The sequence below is a fragment of the Taurulus bubalis genome, assembly GCF_910589615.1.
Source record: "Taurulus bubalis genome assembly, chromosome: 2".
Lineage (NCBI taxonomy): Eukaryota > Metazoa > Chordata > Actinopteri > Perciformes > Cottidae > Taurulus > Taurulus bubalis.
In genome coordinates this window covers 46,486,589-46,508,382 of record NC_136590.1, presented here as the reverse complement: position 1 = coordinate 46,508,382, position 21,794 = coordinate 46,486,589, and the positions used below count along the sequence as shown (strand labels likewise).

At 46.1% G+C, this 21,794-nt stretch overlaps 1 protein-coding gene across 1 annotated transcript in view; it reads right to left on the bottom strand.

Annotated features, from left to right (window-relative positions):
* Positions 1 to 21,794, bottom strand: part of LOC306753656 (glutamate receptor ionotropic, delta-1-like) — a gene marked incomplete at both ends in the record, with an annotated part of 299,744 nt that overhangs the window by 96,905 nt on the left and 181,045 nt on the right. Inside the window, one exon of the mRNA XM_079237551.1 lies at positions 4,682 to 4,966. Within this exon, the coding sequence (XP_079093677.1) occupies positions 4,682 to 4,966 (285 nt within the window). The remainder of the gene's footprint in view (positions 1 to 4,681; positions 4,967 to 21,794) is intronic.

Genomic DNA, 21,794 nt, shown 5'->3' with positions numbered 1-21,794 from the left:
ACGAAGAGGGAGGGGAGGAGACGAAGAGGGAGGAGACGAGACGAAGAGGGAGGGGAGGAGACGAAGAGGGAGGAGACGAGACGAAGAGGGAGGGGAGGAGACGAAGAGGGAGGAGACGAGACGAAGAGGGAGGGGAGGAGACGAAGAGGGAGGAGACGAGACGAAGAGGGAGGGGAGGAGACGAAGAGGGAGGAGACGAGACGAAGAGGGAGGGGAGGAGACGAAGAGGGAGGAGACGAGACGAAGAGGGAGGAGACGAGACGAAGAGGGAGGAGACGAGACGAAGAGGGAGGGGAGGAGACGAAGAGGGAGGGGAGGAGAGGGGAGGAGACGAAGAGGGAGGAGACGAGACGAAGAGGGAGGGGAGGAGACGAAGAGGGAGAGGAGACGAAGAGGGAGGAGACGAGACGAAGAGGGAGGGGAGGAGACGAAGAGGGAGGAGACGAGACGAAGAGGGAGGGGAGGAGACGAAGAGGGAGAGGAGACGAAGAGGGAGGAGACGAGACGAAGAGGGAGGGGAGGAGACGAAGAGGGAGGAGACGAGACGAAGAGGGAGGGGAGGAGACGAAGAGGGAGGAGACGAGACGAAGAGGGAGGGGAGGAGACGAAGAGGGAGGAGACGAGACGAAGAGGGAGGGGAGGAGACGAAGAGGGAGGGGAGACGAAGAGGGAGGGGAGACGAAGAGGGAGGAGATGAGACGAAGAGGGAGGAGACGAGACGAAGAGGGAGGGGAGGAGACGAAGAGGGAGGAGACGAGACGAAGAGGGAGGGGAGGAGACGAAGAGGGAGGAGACGAGACGAAGCGGGAGGAGACGAGACGAAGAGGGAGGGGAGGAGACGAAGAGGGAGGGGAGACGAAGAGGGAGGGGAGACGAAGAGGGAGGAGATGAGACGAAGAGGGAGGGGAGGAGACGAAGAGGGAGGGGAGGAGACGAAGAGGGAGGAGACGAGACGAAGAGGGAGGGGAGGAGACGAAAAGGGAGGAGAGGAGACGAAGAGGGAGGAGATGAGACGAAGAGGGAGGAGAGACGAAGAGGGAGGAGAGACGAAGAGGGAGGAGAGACGAAGAGGGAGGGGAGGAGACGAAGAGGGAGGAGACGAGACGAAGAGGGAGGAGACGAGACGAAGAGGGAGGAGACGAGACGAAGAGGGAGGAGATGAGACGAAGAGGGAGGGGAGGAGACGAAGAGGGAGGAGACGAGACGAAGCGGGAGGAGACGAGACGAAGAGGGAGGGGAGGAGACGAAAAGGGAGAGGAGACGAAGAGGGAGGAGACGAGACGAAAAGGGAGGAGAGGAGACGAAGAGGGAGGAGAGGAGACGAAAAGGGAGGAGAGGAGACGAAGAGGGAGGAGAGGAGACGAAAAGGGAGGAGAGGAGACGAAGAGGGAGGAGAGGAGACGAAGAGGGAGGAGACGAGACGAAAAGGGAGGAGAGGAGACGAAGAGGGAGGAGAGGAGACGAAAAGGGAGGAGAGGAGACAAAGAGGGAGGAGAGGAGACGAAGAGGGAGGGGAGACGAAGAGGGAGGAGAACCTGTACAAAAGGAACCAAAAAGGTTCTCATTAGAGGACCGGCTAAGAGCCCTGAAAGGTTCTAGTTGGTTCTACCTCTCAGAGCTCATACTGCCATCATGAAGAACGCTGAACGCTCTGATTGGATCTGTATCGAAGGATGAAATGAGTTTGAGGAGAAAGTCCATAAAGAACGATGAGAGAACGTGGAACGACTTCACAGAGGATTAGTGTCAACAGGAGAACCGGAGATCGATACCAGTGTGGTGGAGGTTCCTCTTTTTGTTGTGAGCGGTCTAACAAACCAGATCGGCAGCCGGGACGATTCCGTCTGGACGGAGAACCGATACCCGCCGGGTCGCGACCCAACGGAGCCAACGGGCTGCGACCCAGAGGAACAGACCTCATGTCAAGCTAAACAGGGAGGGACTTAGGACCCAGGGGAATGTAGGTGAAAACATCTTGGTGAGATAGTGGGCGAGCTGTACCCAGCATGCAATTATTAGTGTTCTGTCTATTAGACCTTTTTTAATTATTGAAATAGGCCTTGTGGTGGAGGAGATAATCTGAATGTAGTACAGGGATATGAAACACATGACGACGTTGAATAATAATAATGCTGAAAAAGGTCATTTTATAAATCCTGCAACTCTGCAGTAAATATCTATAAGTGTGAAATAATAACTGAATCTGGGCCGCAGAACGACATCCTGAGACAGTAATAGATAATAAAATATGATTATTAATGACAGGATCCTCCACACAAACACTATTGTCTCCTGAAGATAAACACGTTTGGTTATTACAGATAATAAGTTCTGCTTTTCATTTGTTTTCCTCTTCTGAACTGGATGCAGGTGGGCGGGGCTTAAACATGATAAAAAGCACGTCTGCGTGAAGTTATATCATATTCATATCATATTATATGTATCCAGCTCACACCAGTACTCCCAGTCTGCTCTACTGGTCTCCGGTCTTTATTGGCCGCATGACATCTTAAATGTTATAATTAGCCGTCATAATTCCCACATAATGGGACCATTAATCTCTCTGACATTGATGCATGAGATTACAAAAAACAAAAGAAACTGAGGGTTGATTAACGTTTGAGTCAAAGTCGGAGATCAGAATGTTTCTGGATCGCGTCCCATGGAGAGTGCTCAGCGGGACTCAGCCTCAATCACTGAGGGGATCGTTTCTGAGAAAAGATTGGATGCAGGTTGTGTGTGTGTGTGTGTGTGTGTGTGTGTGTGTGTGTGTGTGTGTGTGTGTGTGTAGGTTCAGAAGCTATTAGAACGGAACTAAAGAGTTTTTTGATTGTCAAAGTGTTCCAAATAAATGTGCTGATGCATTTTAATGTTTAATGAGTGTTGTAGGACTGAGTGCACTCTGAACCCCTCTGGATCACATCTCTGAACCTCTCTGGATCACGTCTCTGAACCCCTCTGGATCACATCTCTGAACCCCTCTGGATCACGTCTCTGAACCCCTCTGGATCACATCTCTGAACCCCTCTGGATCACGTCTCTGAACCCCTCTGGATCACATCTCTGAACCCCTCTGGATCACGTCTCTGAACCCCTCTGGATCACGCCTCTGAACCCCTCTGGATCACATCTCTGAACCCCTCTGGATCACGTCTCTGAACCCCTCTGGATCACGTCTCTGAACCCCTCTGGATCACGTCTCTGAACCCCTCTGGATCACGTCTCTGAACCCCTATGGATCACGCTCTGAACCCCTCTGGATCACATCTCTGAACCCCTCTGGATCACGTCTCTGAACCCCTCTGGATCACGTCTCTGAACCCCTCTGGATCACGTCTCTGAACCCCTGTAGATCACATCTCTGAACCCCTCTGGATCACATCTCTGAACCCCTCTGGATCACATCTCTGAACCCCTCTGGATCACGTCTCTGAGGCTCAATGCTGCGTCTGTCTACTTCCTCATGTTGTGACTCCACCATCCTGTATGGACTCGAAGGCCCGTGGAGCCGATGTGACTTCATTAACGGTCCAGACTCACACACAGCAGAAGAGTCCAGGGTCAGAACATTTAGAACGGCCAATCACAACTCATCAAACATGGTCAGAAATAAATAGAGCTTCAAACTATGACGCTCCATTTGACCCTCGAGCCTCACTTTCTCCTTGCTACGTATGTAGCGTCTTTTCAAAATAAAGTTATGTATTCACTTTCTCCTTGTTACATATAAACTGTCTTTTCAAAATAAAGTGCTGTTTTCAGTTTATCTTTGTAGCATATATAGCGTATTTTCAAAATAAAGTTCTGAGTTCAATTCAAGCATGTTACATATATAGTATATATTCAAAATAAAGTTATGTGTTCAGTTTCTCCATGTTACATATATAGTGTCTTTTCAAAATAAAGTTCAGAGTTCAATTCCAGCATGTTACATATATAGTGTCTTTTCAAAATAAAGTTCTGAGTTCAATTCCAGCATGTTACATATATAGTGTCTTTTCAAAATAAAGTGCTGTGTTCAATTCCTCTTTGTTACATATAATGGCTTTTCAAAATAAAGTTCTGAGTTCAATTCCAGCATGTTACATATATAGTGTCTTTTCAAAATAAAGTTCTGTGTTCAGTTCATACAGATTCTAAAGGTGTGACCTGTTGTCCCATGCATTGGGGTGAGATATAGACACATAACCTCAGCAGTGAGGTTGTCCAACGCAACAAACTCCATCTCTAAACCTCCATCTCTAAACCTCCATCTCTAAACCTCCAGCTCTAAACCTCCAGCTCTAAACCTCCATCTCTAAACCTCCATCTCTAAACCTCCATCTCTAAACCTCCATCTCTAAGCCTGCATCTCTAAACCTCCATCTCTAAACCTCCATCTCTAAACCTCCATCTCCAAGCCTGCATCTCTAAACCTCCATCTCTAAGCCTGCATCTCTAAACCTCCATCTCTAATCCTGCATCTCTAAACCTCCATCTCTAAACCTCCATCACTAAGCCTGCATCTCTAAACCTCCATCTCTAAGCCTGCATCTCTAAACCTCCAGCTCTAAACCTCCATCTCTAAACCTCCATCTCTAAACCTCCATCTCTAAACCTCCATCTCTAAACCTCCATCTCTAAGCCTCCAGCAGCAGCCGGTCCGGGTCTCCTCGGCCCGGCCTCAGGACGCATCACTCACCGTACTCGACGTCGTAGAACACGATGAACTTCTGCCAGCGCAGCTCCTCCACCAGCGTCAGCATGACGTCGTTGAGGCGGACGGGCGGCCGCGCGGCCAGCGTGTAGCGCTGCCCGGCGGGGCTGGGGTTCAGCGGGCAGGCGGTGCGCGGCGAGCCCTCGCTGCTCCTCTGGATGTACAGGTGAGGGATGTGCATGGCGTCCGTCAGCGACTGCAGCGCGCTGGCCGAGGCGCAGCCCGTGGAGGTGACCAGCGCCAGGATGCCCTGGTTCATCAGCTCGCAGGCTGCAGAGGAGACACGGAGGGTCAGGTCATGTGGAGGTACGCTTATTATTACTATGAATGAGCATGCAGTGACAGAACGTCTCTCAGAAGACTGGACTAGGGTTCCTGGACTTGGAACAGACCCTTGATAAATGCACAGTTTCATAAAAAACACATCAGCAGCAGGGAGCAGCGCCAGAGGCCCGGTTCTGATGCTAAGCGATGTCTCGACCTCCCATTACGGATATTAGGCTGCATTATCGTAAATCTACTGCAGCCTGACAGGTAACAGCCGTTTTTTATCTCTGACCTACTTCTGAAACCTCCAAACCTGCACTTAAAGAGAGCACATCCTCGGATGATTAAACAGCCGCGTGTCCGATCTGCGGAGGCCGAGCTAAAGGTCAAGATCCAGCCGGCCGGCCGATCCCTCTGAACGCTGTCAGGCCCGATTGTGTGGAGAAACCACGGCTCATGCACAACCTGGTCTGACGTGAAACCTCCACGCCCACAGCGATGTGAGCGGGTCGAGGGTTATGCTATGAGTTACAATTAATAACCCACAACTAACGCTCTTTAACAGGTAAAACATCAGGACACAGCAGTTTGTGACACAGAAACAATTTGGAACACTAATAATTGTACATTTATAAAATTACACAGCCAAACTGCATGCTGGGTAAAGCTCGCCCACTTTCACAACAAGAAGAAACTCCGTAACAGGAAGAGACAGCATCCCGTCATGCGTGTATTCATGTGTACGATATCAGACAGCAGGCCGAGGTATAAAATGCACGGCCCGCCGCTGGTGAGGCCACCAGAATCGTACAAAATACTGCGATATGAATGTTTGTCCATACCGCCCAGCCCTTTGTAAGTTCTGTACTAAAAGTGAAGTTCGGGGTCTGGACTCTTCCCTCCAGGAACAGAGTCTCCCATGATCCTTCTGGAGTGTCTGCCTCCTCCATCCTTCAGGTGCCGTGTTGTAAACCCTTCAGCAGGAACATGGTGCCGCTCACTTTAAAACTAATGTAGCCTCCCAGCCATTTTTCACAAATTGCGAATGGTTTGCATCCCCATACTAAACACAGAATATCTCCTCAACCACAAGCGTGATTTGGATAATTTAAAAAGCTATAATATACAGAAAACCCTTGTGAACATAGATAATACGTTTATATAGGTGTTTGTGGCATATTAGTTTATGATAGTACACAGAAAAGGAAAACAAACATAGTTTTTTCTTATCGTAACTATATTAATAAATGCTGACTTTAATATATAACATAGCTCTATAGGTTAGGAGTATATGTGTGAAGTTTGGCTTTGATTGAGTGAAGGATTTGTAGTAAGAAAGATTTCAGGTTGCATCACGGACGCCGAACACGTCACACGTGTTCACTCTGCACACGGACCTCCTCACAACCAGGCCTCCCATTGGCTTTGACGAGTCCCAAGACACCTCCGTGCTGTGGCTGCATCGCATCCCTGAGCCTCCTCTGAGCTCGTCCATCCCCACACACACAGTATCACCACATGCACCCTGCTCTATTAAACCAGTGCTGACTGAGGCAGCTCATTGTCCTCTGGGCTCCGTCCCTTTGAAGCCGCGACATCAAAACCCGCTGAGGGTTTAGCAGCGGCACAAGAGCAGGAGCAGGAGGCCAGACTGCAGACGCCACACTTTACCTTCCCCTGGAAGCCCGGCTCCTCTGGTTAATACACACATTGTAATATTAGAGACGGCTCCCGCTGAGACCAATCATCTCGTCTCCAGAGTTCTGACAAAATATTACTTTCTGGTCGTGTGTTCAAACACAGAGTTTGACTCCTGACAAGAGACCTGCTGCTGTCCTCTGTGAGTAATACTGTCTGTAGGTAATACTGTCTGTAGGTAGTACTGTCTGTAGGTAATACTGTCTGTAGGTAGTACTGTCTGTAGGTAATACTGTCTGTAGGTAATACTGTCTGTAGGTAGTACTGTCTGTAGGTAATACTGTCTGTAGGTAGTACTGTCTGTAGGTAATACTGTCTGTAGGTAATACTGTCCTCTAGGAGTAATACTGTCTGTAGGTAGTACTGTCTGTAGGTAATACTGTCCTCTAGGAGTAATACTGTCTGTAGGTAATACTGTCTGTAGGTAATACTGTCCTCTAGGAGTAATACTGTCTGTAGGTAATACTGTCTGTAGGTAATACTGTCCTCTAGGAGTAATACTGTCTGTAGGTAGTACTGTCTGTAGGTAATACTGTCCTCTAGGAGTAATACTGTCTGTAGGTAGTACTGTCTGTAGGTAATACTGTCCTCTAGGAGTAATACTGTCTGTAGGTAGTACTGTCTGTAGGTAATACTGTCCTCTAGGAGTAATACTGTCTGTAGGTAATACTGTCTGTAGGTAATACTGTCCTCTAGGAGTAATACTGTCTGTAGGTAGTACTGTCTGTAGGTAATACTGTCCTCTAGGAGTAATACTGTCTGTAGGTAGTACTGTCTGTAGGTAGTACTGTCTGTAGGTAATACTGTCTGTAGGTAGTACTGTCTGTAGGTAATACTGTCTGTAGGTAATACTGTCCTCTAGGAGTAATACTGTCTGTAGGTAATACTGTCTGTAGGTAATACTGTCCTCTAGGAGTAATACTGTCTGTAGGTAGTACTGTCTGTAGGTAGTACTGTCTGTAGGTAATACTGTCTGTAGGTAGTACTGTCTGTAGGTAATACTGTCTGTAGGTAATACTGTCTGTAGGTAATACTGTCCTCTAGGAGTAGTACTGTCTGTAGGTAATACTGTCTGTAGGTAATACTGTCCTCTAGGAGTAATACTGTCTGCAGGTAATACTGTCTGTAGGTAATACTGTCCTCTAGGAGTAATACTGTCTGTAGGTAATACTGTCTGTAGGTAACACTGTCTGTAGGTAATACTGTCCTCTAGGAGTAATACTGTCTGTAGGTAATACTGTCTGTAGGTAGTACTGTCTGTAGGTAATACTGTCTGTAGTTAATACTGTCCTCTGGGAGTAATACTGTGTGTAGGTAATACTGTCCTAGGAATGTATTGTACTTACTTATGGATAAACAATACTTGGTATGTATTGTACTTACTTATGGATAAACTATACTCTATTGGTATGTTTTGGTGCATCTGCTTGAGCAGAGCTCCTCTGTTGTGAAACCAGAGGCGTTCAAGGTCCAGGATAAAAGTTAGAGCATTTTGGCTCTCAGCGGACCTAAACCTACGGTACACGAAATCTGCACTAAATTAATTACTAAAAGTATTTAACGTCACTTAATCGAAGTCAAACTTTACAGAGATACTGTTAACACATCGTGATATGTTATAGTAGAAAGAAAAGCAATGATATGCATCATTAAAAAGAGGAAATACATCCTGGAGGTTTTTCTTTGGGGATTTTTGTTTTCTTCTTTCCTGTGTTCTATCATCAACTAATAAACCAACAACACATATTCTACTATATGAACCTCTTAATCACAAGTGTTTTCTGTATATTATACCTTTTGAAATTATTGAAATCACCCTTGTGGTTGAGGAGATATTCCGTATTTAGTATGGGGATGCAAACCATTCACAATTTGAGAAAAATGTCTGGGGGGCTAAACAAGTAAAAAAGATGGCGACAACAAACTCAAGGCTTCAGAACGTCAGCAATCGCCTCCTGTTCTGGATTACATGTGAAGTCATGACATGGGTTACTGAGGCGCCGCAGTGCATGACTCGTTGTGGGCAGAGCTACAAACAGCTTGCAGTGAACAGCCGGCTAGTTGTTGTCTTTAATCCAGGTTTAACCAAACCAACACACCTTTACTGTATTGGTACAGTCCTTTACTTTAATGGTACAGTCCTTTACTTTATTGGTACAGCCCTTTACATTAATGGAACAGTCCTGTACTTTAATGGTACAGTCCTTTACTTTAATGGTACAGTCCTTTACTTTAATAGTACAGTCCTTTACTTTATTGGTACAGTCCTTTACTTTAATGGTACAGTCCTTTACTTTATTGGTACAGTCCTTTACTTTAATGGTACAGTCCTTTACTTTAATGGTACAGTCCTTTACTTTATTGGTACAGTCCTTTACTTTATTGGTACAGCCCTTTACTTTAATGGTACAGTCCTTTACTTTAATAGTACAGTCCTTTACTTTATTGGTACAGTCCTTTACTTTAATGGTACAGTCCTTTACTTTAATGGTACAGTCCTTTACTTTATTGGTACAGTCCTTTATTTTAATGGTACAGTCCTTTACTTTATTGGTACAGTCCTTTACTTTAATGGTACAGTCCTTTACTTTATTGGTACAGTCCTTTACTTTAATGGTACAGTCCTTTACTTTAATGGTACAGTCCTTTACTTCCCGAACATTTCAACGCCACGTGGAGCTCCCCCCCGCCGGGTTGTGCCTGACAGGCAGACAGACACAGTTTAAGCCTCTCAGCAAACCTTTTCATCTCCGGTTAGAGTCCTACTTCCTCTGCAGGAGAAGATGTGTCCAGACTTTAAGGTCAGGAGATGCTCCAAAGGGCAGCGGGCGTGTTGTGACTGAGCTCCCACCAGGGGAATATATATATATATATATATATATATATATATATAATAAACATAAAACAGGTTTATGCAGAGGCAGAGGAGCATGACGCCAGGTCGTCTTAAAGGGAAAAGAGAACAGCTGGCTGGTCGGGGAACCCTGCAGCTTAATGTGTGATGAGTCAAACTCGGCTCTACGTGTCTTTACTCAGGGTTCAGTGTGGAGGGAAGCGATGACGGGCAATAACAGAAACACCATTCTCTTAAGATAATGAGAGGAATGCCTCTCTTGAGGTGGAGCTAATGAACTTGCACTGAAGCATAAAGAGAGCAATCTTGTATTCAATTAATAAATGTGTTTCTGTTTGTTTTCTTTTGCTAACAGCCCACCAGATTATATTGGAATCTGACCCTCGATTTAATAAAAGTGAATCCCGGTGCCACTGCTGACCCACAGACGATGGAGGTCAGGGTGCTGCAGGAGGACTCCTTAGGTCTAGAAGGAGGCAGCAAGATGTGGAGCATGGTGGCTCCTGATTCGTTGATGAGAGTCCAGGTGCAGGCTCTAAAACCCAAAACAACGTGGTGGGCCTCGGGGGCCCCCCTTCCCTCAGGATAGGGGTCGGCAACCCACGGTCTTTAGCCCCTCTGTTGCGCTCCCTGAGGCTTTGAAAAAGACAATCAGTGGACAATCTTTCAAAGGGAACTCCTCTTATCTTGAAGGTTGAGGTGATATTGTGTCACTGAAAATATATATATATATTTTTTAAATATGTGTTTGTCACATCCTATCACGTCTCTGAGCCTCTTTCCCTGCAGGTGCTCATCATGATTCACAAAGCCCCGCCCTCTGTAAACTATCAATGGATAAATTATGAATTAACAAAGTCACGGAGAAAAGTAGAGAGATTAATTCTGCGTGGACGTATTAATTTGCTTTCACTGCCAACGATGCTGCTGACCTGTCTGCTGGTATGTGGCGAGAAATTATCAAACAACAAAACATTTAATGTTCAAAGACTCTTCCAGAACAAAGACACAGCATGTTTGCCTAAACCTAACTGTTGGTTTAGGTCCCACCTTCCCTCACAAGGTCCCTCTTCCCTCAGGAGGTCCCACCTTCCCTCAGGAAGTCCACATTCCCTCAGGACGTCCACCGTCCCTCACAAGGTCCCTCTTACCTCAGGAGGTCCACCTTCCCTCAGGAGGTCCCACCTTCCCTCAGGAGGTCCCTCTTCCCTCAGGAAGTCCTCCCTTCCTTCAGGAGGTCCCACCTTCCCTCAGGAAGTCCACATTCCCTCAGGACGTCCACCGTCCCTCACAAGGTCCCTCTTCCCTCAGGAGGTCCACCTTCAATCAGGAGGTCCCACCTTCCCTCAGGAAGTCCTCCCTTCCCTCAGGAGGTCCCACCTTCCCTCAGGAAGTCCACATTCCCTCAGGACGTCCACCGTCCCTCACAAGGTCCCTCTTACCTCAGGAGGTCCACCTTCCCTCAGGAGGTCCCACCTTCCCTCAGGAGGTCCCTCTTCCCTCAGGAGGTCCACCTTCCCTCAGGAGGTCCCACCTTCCCTCAGGAAGTCCTCCCTTCCCTCACGAGGTCCCACCTTCCCTCACAAGGTCCCTCTTCCCTCACAAGGTCCCTCTTCCCTCAGGAGGTCCACCTTCCCTCACAAGGCCCCACCTTCCCTCAGGAGGTGCCACCTTCCGTCAGGAGGTCCCACCTTCCGTCAAGAGATCCCATCTTCGCTCAGGAGGTCCCACCTTCCCTCACGAGGTCCACCTTCCCTCACGAGGTCCCACCGTCCCTCACGAGGTCCCACCTTCCCTCACAAGGCCCCACCTTCCCTCAGGAGGTCCACCTTCCCTCAGGAGGTCCCACCTTCCCTCACGAGGTCCCACCATCCCTCACAAGGTCCCACCTTCCCTCACGAGGTCCCACCATCCCTCAGGAGGTCCCCCTTCCCTCAGAGCCCCCCGTCCTCGAGCTCCAGCGCGGTGCTAGAGTCTCACGTGGACTCAAAGCGTAATAAACAAGGGTTGGTGGCTGGAAGCCGCTTTGCACACGTCACTGAGGATGATGCCATGAATTAAGGCCTCGCTCGGCCCTCGATAATCGTCTCTCACGCTCACTGTTCTTTTTATCTGCAGATGTTTTGCAAGGTGGATAATGACGACGTTGGTAATTTGATCACAAAGCAAAAGTGATTAGTGTTCAGCATTAATGGTGATAATCATATCCCAGCATGCATCCCCAATAACGCAGTAAATCTCTGCGTTTAAATTAAAACAAAGATCCTCCACCGGTCTCGTGTCTTGCGTGGACACCGCACCGCGACGGGAGCGATCCGCCTAACGAGCCTCGGCTTCAGAGACGAGACCTGCAGTCGGGCCACCGCCGCAGAGCAGCGATTAGCATAGCAGCAGGATGGGACTAATAGGTTGGGAGGCTTCTGCAACACAACGCCGGGAGCTGCTGGAATAACTCACTGGAACCATTTGGGCTGAACGTGACTCACTCTCGCTCCGGAGTCCTGAGTCATGGTGTCGTCTGTGCTAAATGAAGCCTGCGCAATATTTAGCCGAGGCGCCTCCCCGTGCATCCTAATGACACTCACAGAGAGACTCCGCCAGCCGGCGGGAGGCCGACACCATTAGGAGGCAAAACCAGACAAAGATCTGCCTCCCCCGGCTTATTAGTGGCATCTGCATTCAATATCTCACCTCCAAATTAGCAGAAGGAAACAAACATCTTACCCTTGAGCAGGGGGTTATGGGTTCATAGCAGAATGCTCTGCATGCTACAGGCCTCAGTGTGATTGGGATGTGATTGGGATGCAGGGACACGGCGTCTAAACATCACATTCAGGAGCTCTCAGTCGGTACTTTGAGATTTGATTTGTCGAGGAGGTAAACTCCTTTACAGCTGCGTGCAACTTCTTAGAGTAAACAGATGCTTTCCATAAATGAGAGACAAATATCTGCCTGCCAGTGAAAAGAGGCAGTTATGCAAAACCTGGCATTTAAAAAAACACCATGTGAGAACTAATGGAATTATGGAGGAATGAAGTCTCTGCTGATCCCGTTAGACGACGTGGATATGTAACGCATCGCATCCAAGGAAGTGAAGGCTTACTTTCCTAACCCTAACTGTTGGTCTAGTTTCCTAAACCTAACTGATGGTTTAGTTTCTTAAACCTAACTGTTGGTTTAGTTTCCTAAACCTAAGTGTTGGTTTAGTGTCCTAAACTTAACTCTTGGTTTAGTGTCCTAAACCTAACTCTTGGTTTAGTGTCCTAAGCCTAACCCTTGGTTTAGTGTCCTAAGCCTAACCCTTGGTTTAGTGTCCTAAGCCTAACCCTTGGTTTAGTGTCCTAAGCCTACCCCTTGGTTTAGTGTCCTAAGCCTACCCCTTGGTTTAAGAGTGCTGTCGTCTGTAACCGGACCCTCTCGTTGGACGTGACCTGGTTTCTAAACCTCTCTCATCAGATCAACAGATCCTCTGCTCATCCTTTTTTTAATCTCACCCCAAAACTTTTTTTTGTTTACGCCTCCCGGCTCCATGAATTAAGACGACGGCTGGATTGTTTTTTAAGTCACTGCAGCACAATGAGAAGGGAAATGAGATGCGCCCGCGTGGAGGCCGGGAGGCCACGGAGGCTCAGGTAATCGATCGGGAGACGAGAGCCAGGCGGCGGAACAAAACAACAGGATTAGGCGAGCAGCGGATCACTGGCACGAGACAAAGAGGAAGCCTCTGCTTTTCATTCGCTCTTTGTCCTCCGCTGCCTTTAAATCCCTCGCAACTACGAACGCATCATTACAGTATTAATCCACAATATGTGCATGGAAATGAGGGTTTATGTTGATCAATCAAAAGATATAAAGCACGACAGACGGGGAGACACACAGGAACCATTTTGCTATTTCCAACAGCAGTAAAACATGTTGCATGAGAAATGTTGGTCGGATTGCATCATGTATGTTGGAGTTACCTCAGCGTCCTCTTACGTAGCCAACCGCACACAACGTCTTGTGGTCCACGTCACGTCGAGGCCGTTCACCCAAAAACGCACAAATAACACAACTTAAGCTCATGAGGGTCTTGAGATCATCCTTGAACAGAATTGAAGTCGATCACATAAATATTCTAGGACGAGATCGCAACAGTAGAAACTCTAAAAAAGGCGAAAAATTTATTGCATGTAAAGGGATGCAATGTGTATATATTCTGAAATTTTGGAGTCATTAGCCCAAACAGTTTCAATGTTATGCGTTCTGAAAAACAAGACTCGCCCCCAAGAGGTCAAATCTCTGCTCAGTGCGTGAAAGAAACGTGAAGATGCGGCCGATGGCGTGTGGAATATAACGTGAGTTTAAGTTCATCTCCAGACCGCTGGTTTTACCCACGAGACACTCGTTCAAAAGGGGGCGTGTCCAGGAAACGACGTTGAGACAACCAGGAGGAGGAACGAGATATATCCAGACGTCAACACGTTATGATTTTAATGTGGTCTTGAGTGTTTGTGTCGCAGTCCAATGATTCCTCGTATGAAGTATGATATCGTACAAAAAGGGGACTCATTATTATTCATGTTTGTCTTTCTAAGAAACAGACTTCGATACATAAAGACAGGCTTTTCAAAATAAAGGTAGTGACGTTGTGAAGGAACGGGTCTCCTGACTGAAGGATTGCTTTTTGTCTGAACCTTCATGATTCCTCGTTTATGATTCCGTACGTATGAAATTATGGTAAAAACTGAAGTGTATTATATTTCATAGGAACTGTTACAAATGCTGCGGAATACACTGAGCAGTACAACAGAGGAAAGAATTAAGACGTAAATAATTGATGAAGATAAGTCAGTAAAACAGAGAGATATTAATTCATGGTTATAAGTAGTCAAGCAGGAATATGTGTGCTTATATATATATATATATATATATATATATATATATATATATATATATATATATATACTCCATAATACACAGTTTTGAACATTGTTCTTTGCTTATATAATGATATATGTATATAATATGTTAGTTTGTTAGTATATGTATTAAAAATAAACCTTGCATCTTTACCATCTTCATTTCCATCCCAACACACACACACACACACACACACACACACACACACACACACACGCACACACACACACACACACACACACACACACACACACACACACACACACACACACACACACACCTCCCTCTAGCTCTCTTCGCCTTTAGAGCTCATTTCTCACTTCGGGCCGACGGGTTTAAATTCTCTCAAGCTTAATTAAACTATCTATCTCATGGATCTGTAGCCCCGTTGCCCATGGCCCCCTGCCCCCCCCCCCCCCCCTCTCAGGGCCGCTGCTCAACAATGTCTCCGTTAACAAGGAGTTGGAATGAATGACCTGTAGGTCCAATAATGGTGCAGACTACAACCTTATTATGGTCCACATCACCTCCAAACAAGCAGAGCCCTGTGGAGCGAGTGTGTGTGTGTGTGTGTGTGTGTGTGTGTGTGTGTGTGTGTGTGTGTGTGTGTGTGTAAACAGCCTTACTCAAGCCTCAAGGCAATCTTTCTCTGTGCCAAGAGACCCAGACCAGTAGAGACCAGTCCACTGTGGACAGACCCAGACCAGTAGAGACCAGTCCACCATGGACAGACCCAGACCAGTAGAGACCAGTCCACCGTGGACAGACCCAGACCAGTAGAGACCAGTCCACCATGGACAGACCCAGACCAGTAGAGACCAGTCCACTGTGACTATTCTGTATTTATTAAGGGGATGCAAACCATTCGCAATTTTTGAGAAAAAAGGCTGGGGCTCAACCGGGGATAAAAAGGTTTTAAATAGCGCTCCTAGTGGTAGCTATTAAGTATTACAATGAGTTTACAGGTTAAAGGTCAAGCCAAAGGAGTAACACTGCATGTATTACGCAAGTATATTCATGAATAACACTGTTATGGATGAGTTTAGCTGATATCATTATTTGAATGCATGACTGCAAGTGAGTGAAAGTAGAGAACAATGAAGAGGAGGATCAGAATGTAACTGCAACCGTCTGAAGAGGAAGCCTCGGCCTCCTTCCTCCTCCTTTATCTCTTCTACCGATTTACTATATTTCCCAGAAAGCCTTTCCACACACTTCAGGTGAGCTGAACAATGAGCTGTAACGATCCTAAACCAATAATCAATAAGCATCCCCGGCTGGCTCTACATCCTCTCCACCAATCAATCAATAGGTAACCTGAGGTCAGCTTCATGCACACACACCGTGCACACACATACTGTGCACACACACACTGTGCACACACATACTGTGCACACACACACTGTGCACACACACCGTGCACCACACACACTGTGCACACACACACACACACCGTGCACACGCACACCGTGCACACATACTGTGCACACACACACCGTGCACACACACCGTGCACAAACACTGTGCACACATACTGTGCACACACACACACACCGTGCACACACACACCGTGCACACATACTGTGCACACACACACCGTGCACACACACCGTGCACAAACACTGTGCACACATACTGTGCACACACACACACACCGTGCACACACACACCGTGCACACATACTGTGCACACACACACCGTGCACACACACCGTGCACAAACACTGTGCACACATACTGTGCACACACACCGTGCACAAGCCAGAGCTCACGATGTGTCAGCATTGGGAAACAAATCAACAACTGACCCACTTTCCACCTGTCTGAATAATAATAATAATAATAATAATAATAATAATAATAATAATAATAATAATAGTTCACAGTCTGTGTGCAGATTTATGAGATCAATCTCTGGACCTGGGACAACACAACACATATGATTCCTACTGATAGCTTCCTGCTGATAGCTTCATGCTAAAAACTTCATGCTAATAGCTTTATGCTACCCTGATCAACAGTTGGAGGCGGTAAGATCCTAATGTCCAACTAAAGACGACAGCTGGATCGTGAACAGGCTCCAGAAAGATCTCTATAAGGAATCGGGGCATTGAACATGTTGTATGAGAACAGAAGGGGCATTGAACATGTGATGTTGAATCAGAACAGAAGGGGCATTGAACATGTTGCATGAGAACAGAAGGGGCATTGAACACGTTGCATGAGAACAGAAGGGGCATTGAACATGTTGTATGAAAACAGAAGGGGCATTGAACATGTGATGTTGTATCAGAACAGAAGGGGCATTGAACATGTTGTATGAGAACAGAAGGGGCATTGAACATGTTGCATGAGAACAGAAGGGGCATTGAACATGTTGTAAGAGAACAGAAGGGGCATTGAACATGTTGCATGAGAACAGAAGGGGCATTGAACATGTTGTATGAGAACAGAAGGGGCATTGAACATGTTATATGAGAACAAAAGGGGCATTGAACATGTCGCATGAGAACAGAAGGGTCATTGAACATGTTGTATGAGAACAGAAGGGGCATTAAACATGTTGTGAGAACAGAAGGGGCATTGAACATGTCACATGAGAACAGAAGGGGCATTGAACATGTTGTATGAGAACAGAAGGGGCATTGAACATGTTGTATGAGAACAGAAGGGGCATTGAACATGTCGCATGAGAACAGAAGGGGCATTGAACATGTTGTATGAGAACAGAAGGGTCATTGAACATGTTGTATGAGAACAGAAGGGGCATTGAACATGTTGTATGAGAACAGAAGGGGCATTGAACATGTCGCATGAGAACAGAAGGGGCATTGAACATGTCGTATGAGAACAGAAGGGGCATTGAACATGTTGTATGAGAACAGAAGGGACATTGAACATGTTGTATGAGAACAGAAGGGGCATTGAACATGTCACATGAGAACAGAAGGGGCATTGAACATGTCGCATGAGAACAGAAGGGGCATTGAACATGTCGTATGAGAACAGAAGGGGCATTGGACATGTTGTATGAGAACAGAAGGGACATTGAACATGTTGTATGAGAACAGAAGGGTCATTGAACATGTTGTATGAGAACAGAAGGGGCATTGAACATGTCGTATGAGAACAGAAGGGACATTGAACATGTTGTATGAGAACAGAAGGGGCATTGAACATGTCACATGAGAACAGAAGGGGCATTGAACATGTCGCATGAGAACAGAAGGGTCATTGAACATGTCACATGAGAACAGAAGGGGCATTGAACATGTTGTATGAGAACAGAAGGGGCATTGAACATGTTGTATGAGAACAGAAGGGGCATTGAACATGTTGTATGAGAACAGAAGGGGCATTGAACATGTCGCATGAGAACAGAAGGGGCATTGAACATGTCGCATGAGAACAGAAGTGCTAAACTTCAAAGACTCTTTCATGTGACTGAATGAACATCCGTCCACAGCAGTGACATCATCATTTCATAATCATCATGCATCAGAAAGATGCTGAGGGGTAAACGTGTACCTGGACCATGAGGTCATGTGGTCCGCCCCACAGGGCCCCAGTATAACTCACTGGAGGGATGGAGCCAGCGAGTGAACCTGAAAGGAGACTGATGGGCGGCCATGCGGCTGCACAGTCTCACTGAGAGCCGGGAATGTCTCGGCAGAATCTGTTCAAAAAAATTAAGAAATCAACGACGCAGCTCTAATTATGGACCAAACGCACAGATAAAAGTAGATTAATCTCTCCGAGCATCTGCTGCAATTCAACAGACACATAAATCCAGCAAAGAGCCGCTTAAGTAGGATTCATATTCCACCAGGTTCCTCCTTCTCTCCTCAACGAGGAACCAACGGGAACGAGAAGCGTTGACCCGGCTGGTCAGAGGTTCAACGTCCATGAAGACGTGCCACGCAATGAGAGTTTGGACCGCACGGTTCCTCCCTGAAGAACGCCACCGTTCTCTGCTGGTTCCTCTAATGGTTCCTCTCATAGTTCCACTGACGGTTCCTCTAATTGGTCTTCTGCTGGCTCCTCTGCTGGTTCCTCTGCTAGTTCCTCTTATAATTCCTCTGATGCTTCCTCTGATGCTTCCTCCTCTAGTTCCTCTGATGGTTCCTCTGCTGGTTCCTCTAATAGTTCCTCTGATGGTTCCTCTGTCGGTTCCTCTTCTAGTTCCTCTGCTGGTTCCTCGCGTCCTCACAGCCGAGCGAGTCATCGTGCTTCGTCTTTCTGAGCTGGAGTTGTGTTTCCTCCTGACGGGACAGGGTCGTGTGAGGTGAGCTCAGCGGGGCGTCGATCACCGGTACGAGGCACAGAACACGCCGGAGGTCGTCTGAGGGCATGTTGGTTTGTGCAGGTTGTGTATTTTAATGGAGACGAGGACTCTGGGAGTGACGGAGAGACAACATAGAAACATGAATTGGTCGATTCCCATCTCCGGCACGCTCTCAAGCGTGATGACACCTGATCCTCATGAGCCCAACAAGCCACGCCCCCAACAGGCCACGCCCCCAGACCAACAGCTTTTCCTCTCCAGGCGCACGAGGTTCACACTAAATATTTAGTGTGAATTCTTTCATTTCCTGCTTTCACATCTTAACAATATATAAACTACTACTACCCTTAACATCTGCAAAAAGTATACAGAGATGTAGCAGAGAGAGAGAGAGAGAGAGAGAAAAATATAGAGATAGAACATGTGGTTATATAATATATGTCCTTAAAGTCGTCCCCTGAGTCCGATCGGGTTCATTTAAAAGACTAAAAGACTCTCTCTCTCTGTATATATATATATATATATATATATATATATATATATATATATATATATATATATATATGTATACATATATATACGTATATATATATACATATATACATATATATACATATATATGTATATACATATATATATATATGTATATAGATATATATATATATATGTATACATATATATATATATATATATATATATATATATATATATATATATATATATATATATATATATATATATAAACATTAGATGCCGTCTCATTGGAGATAAAACAATCTTCCAGGTATTGCTTTGGGTACTTAGAGAAGCGCTTCATGAGACTGAAGCATAATTATTATACTTCCTTTATGTCACGTCTAACGTTGTGGCTTCCAGCTCCTCGCAGGTCATTCTGCGTGATAGAAATCAAAATTGTTTGTTTCAATATTTGGTGAAATCTGCCTCATTACTAAGCGGCTCAGTGGACCACAGAGACCCCTGAGGGACGCGTCCCAACACTATGAGGACCCTCTCATGTTCCTGTCAGCTCCACCAGCAGCCAGCGGGGGGTCAGAGGTCAGCGCCTCATCCCAGAGACAGAGCACCGTCTGGGGGAGAGCGGGCCCCGCGGACTGCCTGGAGATCAAGGACACGCTCATCCACCCGTGACAGAGGAGGGAGGGAGATAAGGAAAGGGGGAGAGCGAAGGAGTGAATAAATGATGAGGAAAGGAAAGATGAGAGAAACATAGATCTAAGTGAAAGGAGAGGAAGGAAAGGGGGAGAAGATGAGGAGGAACAGTGGGAGAAAGAAGGAATATAGGAAGGAGGGAAGGAAAGGACGCAGGAGGATGGTGGTAGAAAATGGAAGGATGCAGATGGAGGAGGTGAGAAAAGGAAAGAGAGGACAGGAGAGGAAACAAGAGGGAAGTAGGAGAGAGGACAGAAGAAGAAAGAGAAGACAGGGGAGGAGGAAAGGAGGAGATGAGGAGAGGAAAGAGAAGAGGAAAGGAGGAAGTAGAGATGAGGAGATGAAGGAGTGGACAGGAGAGGAGGGAGGATGAGAGGAAAGAAGGAAAGGAGGAAAGGAGGAGCGCTGCATGTGTTATTAATACGAGGAGCAGAGCTTCAAACAGCTCGCTGCTCCCCGGGGGGTCATGTGATCCTCACAACAAACACACGGAACCGCAGAGGGAACCCAGGAGAACTACAGAGGGAACCCAGGAGAACTACAGAGGGAACCCAGGAGAACTACAGAGGGAACCACAGAGAACTACAGAGGGAACCACAGAGAACTACAGAGGGAACCACAGAGAACTACAGAGGGAACCACAGAGAACTACAGAGGGAACCACAGAGAACTACAGAGGGAACCACAGAGAACTACAGAGGGAACCACAGAGAACTACAGAGGGAACCACAGAGAACTACAGAGGGAACCACAGAGAACTACAGATGGAACCCAGGAGAACTACAGAGGGAACCCAGGAGAACTACAGAGGGAACCCAGGAGAACTACAGAGGGAACCCAGGAGAACTACAGAGGGAACCACAGAGAACTACAGATGGAACCCAGGAGAACTACAGAGGGAACCCAGGAGAACTACAGAGGGAACCCAGGAGAACTACAGAGGGAACCCAGGAGAACTACAGAGGGAACCACAGAGAACTACAGAGGGAACCACAGAGAACTACAGAGGGAACCACAGACCAATCATCGTTCAGTCTTATTAAAATCTATTATGAATATGATATCAGTTAGTAGCATCATCATGTGTTATCATCTCCAGGTGGTTCCTCTAAAAGTACATAATAATATATAGTATAATATATGTAATATTGTATGATGTATTATTATGTATAATATGATTTATAATTGTATTATCTATAATAATATAGAAAAAGAAAACACAATTATGGAAATTGAATTCAGATCGTAAAATTCAGCTTTTCTGACACATGAGCACAATTCATTTTAAATAAATCATGAAATAAATGCTATGATTGTGCATGAATTTAAAAAGAGAAAAAAAAACTTTTCTTTAATTATGGATTTTAGTTTTTCTGTTGTCTGGAGTGAGCAGAAACGTTAGAACATATGTCCTCATGGAAATGATATTCCACACAGTTATGGAATGTAAACGACATGAAAACAATGAAGCACAATTTGTTCTCATTGCTCTGAAGAAGAGAACAATCTGCAGTGACTGAGGACATGTGTTCACTTCTCTCCATCCTCTTCCTAGTCTTGTTCTATTGTTATGTTCTGGTAATCATTGTTATGTTCTGGTAATCATTATTATGTTCTGGTAATCATTATTATGTTCTGGTAATCATTGTTATGTTGTGCTATTCAAGGATATTGATTTTCTACATGGAAGTTGCCTGAAAATAAAGAACAGCTGTCATCAGATTTAATACACACGTTTAAATATGATGCAATGGGGCCGAGTGTTCAATGCAAGAAAATCAAGTATTGTCCAAAATATGAAACACATAGAAGTGTATTTAACTCTTGTTTGTGCATATTATGAAGGTTTTGTTTTCAGATGTGGATAAGCGGCCGGAGCCAGATCAGACTGGAAGGAAATGAAATCATGAAACGCTATTGTTG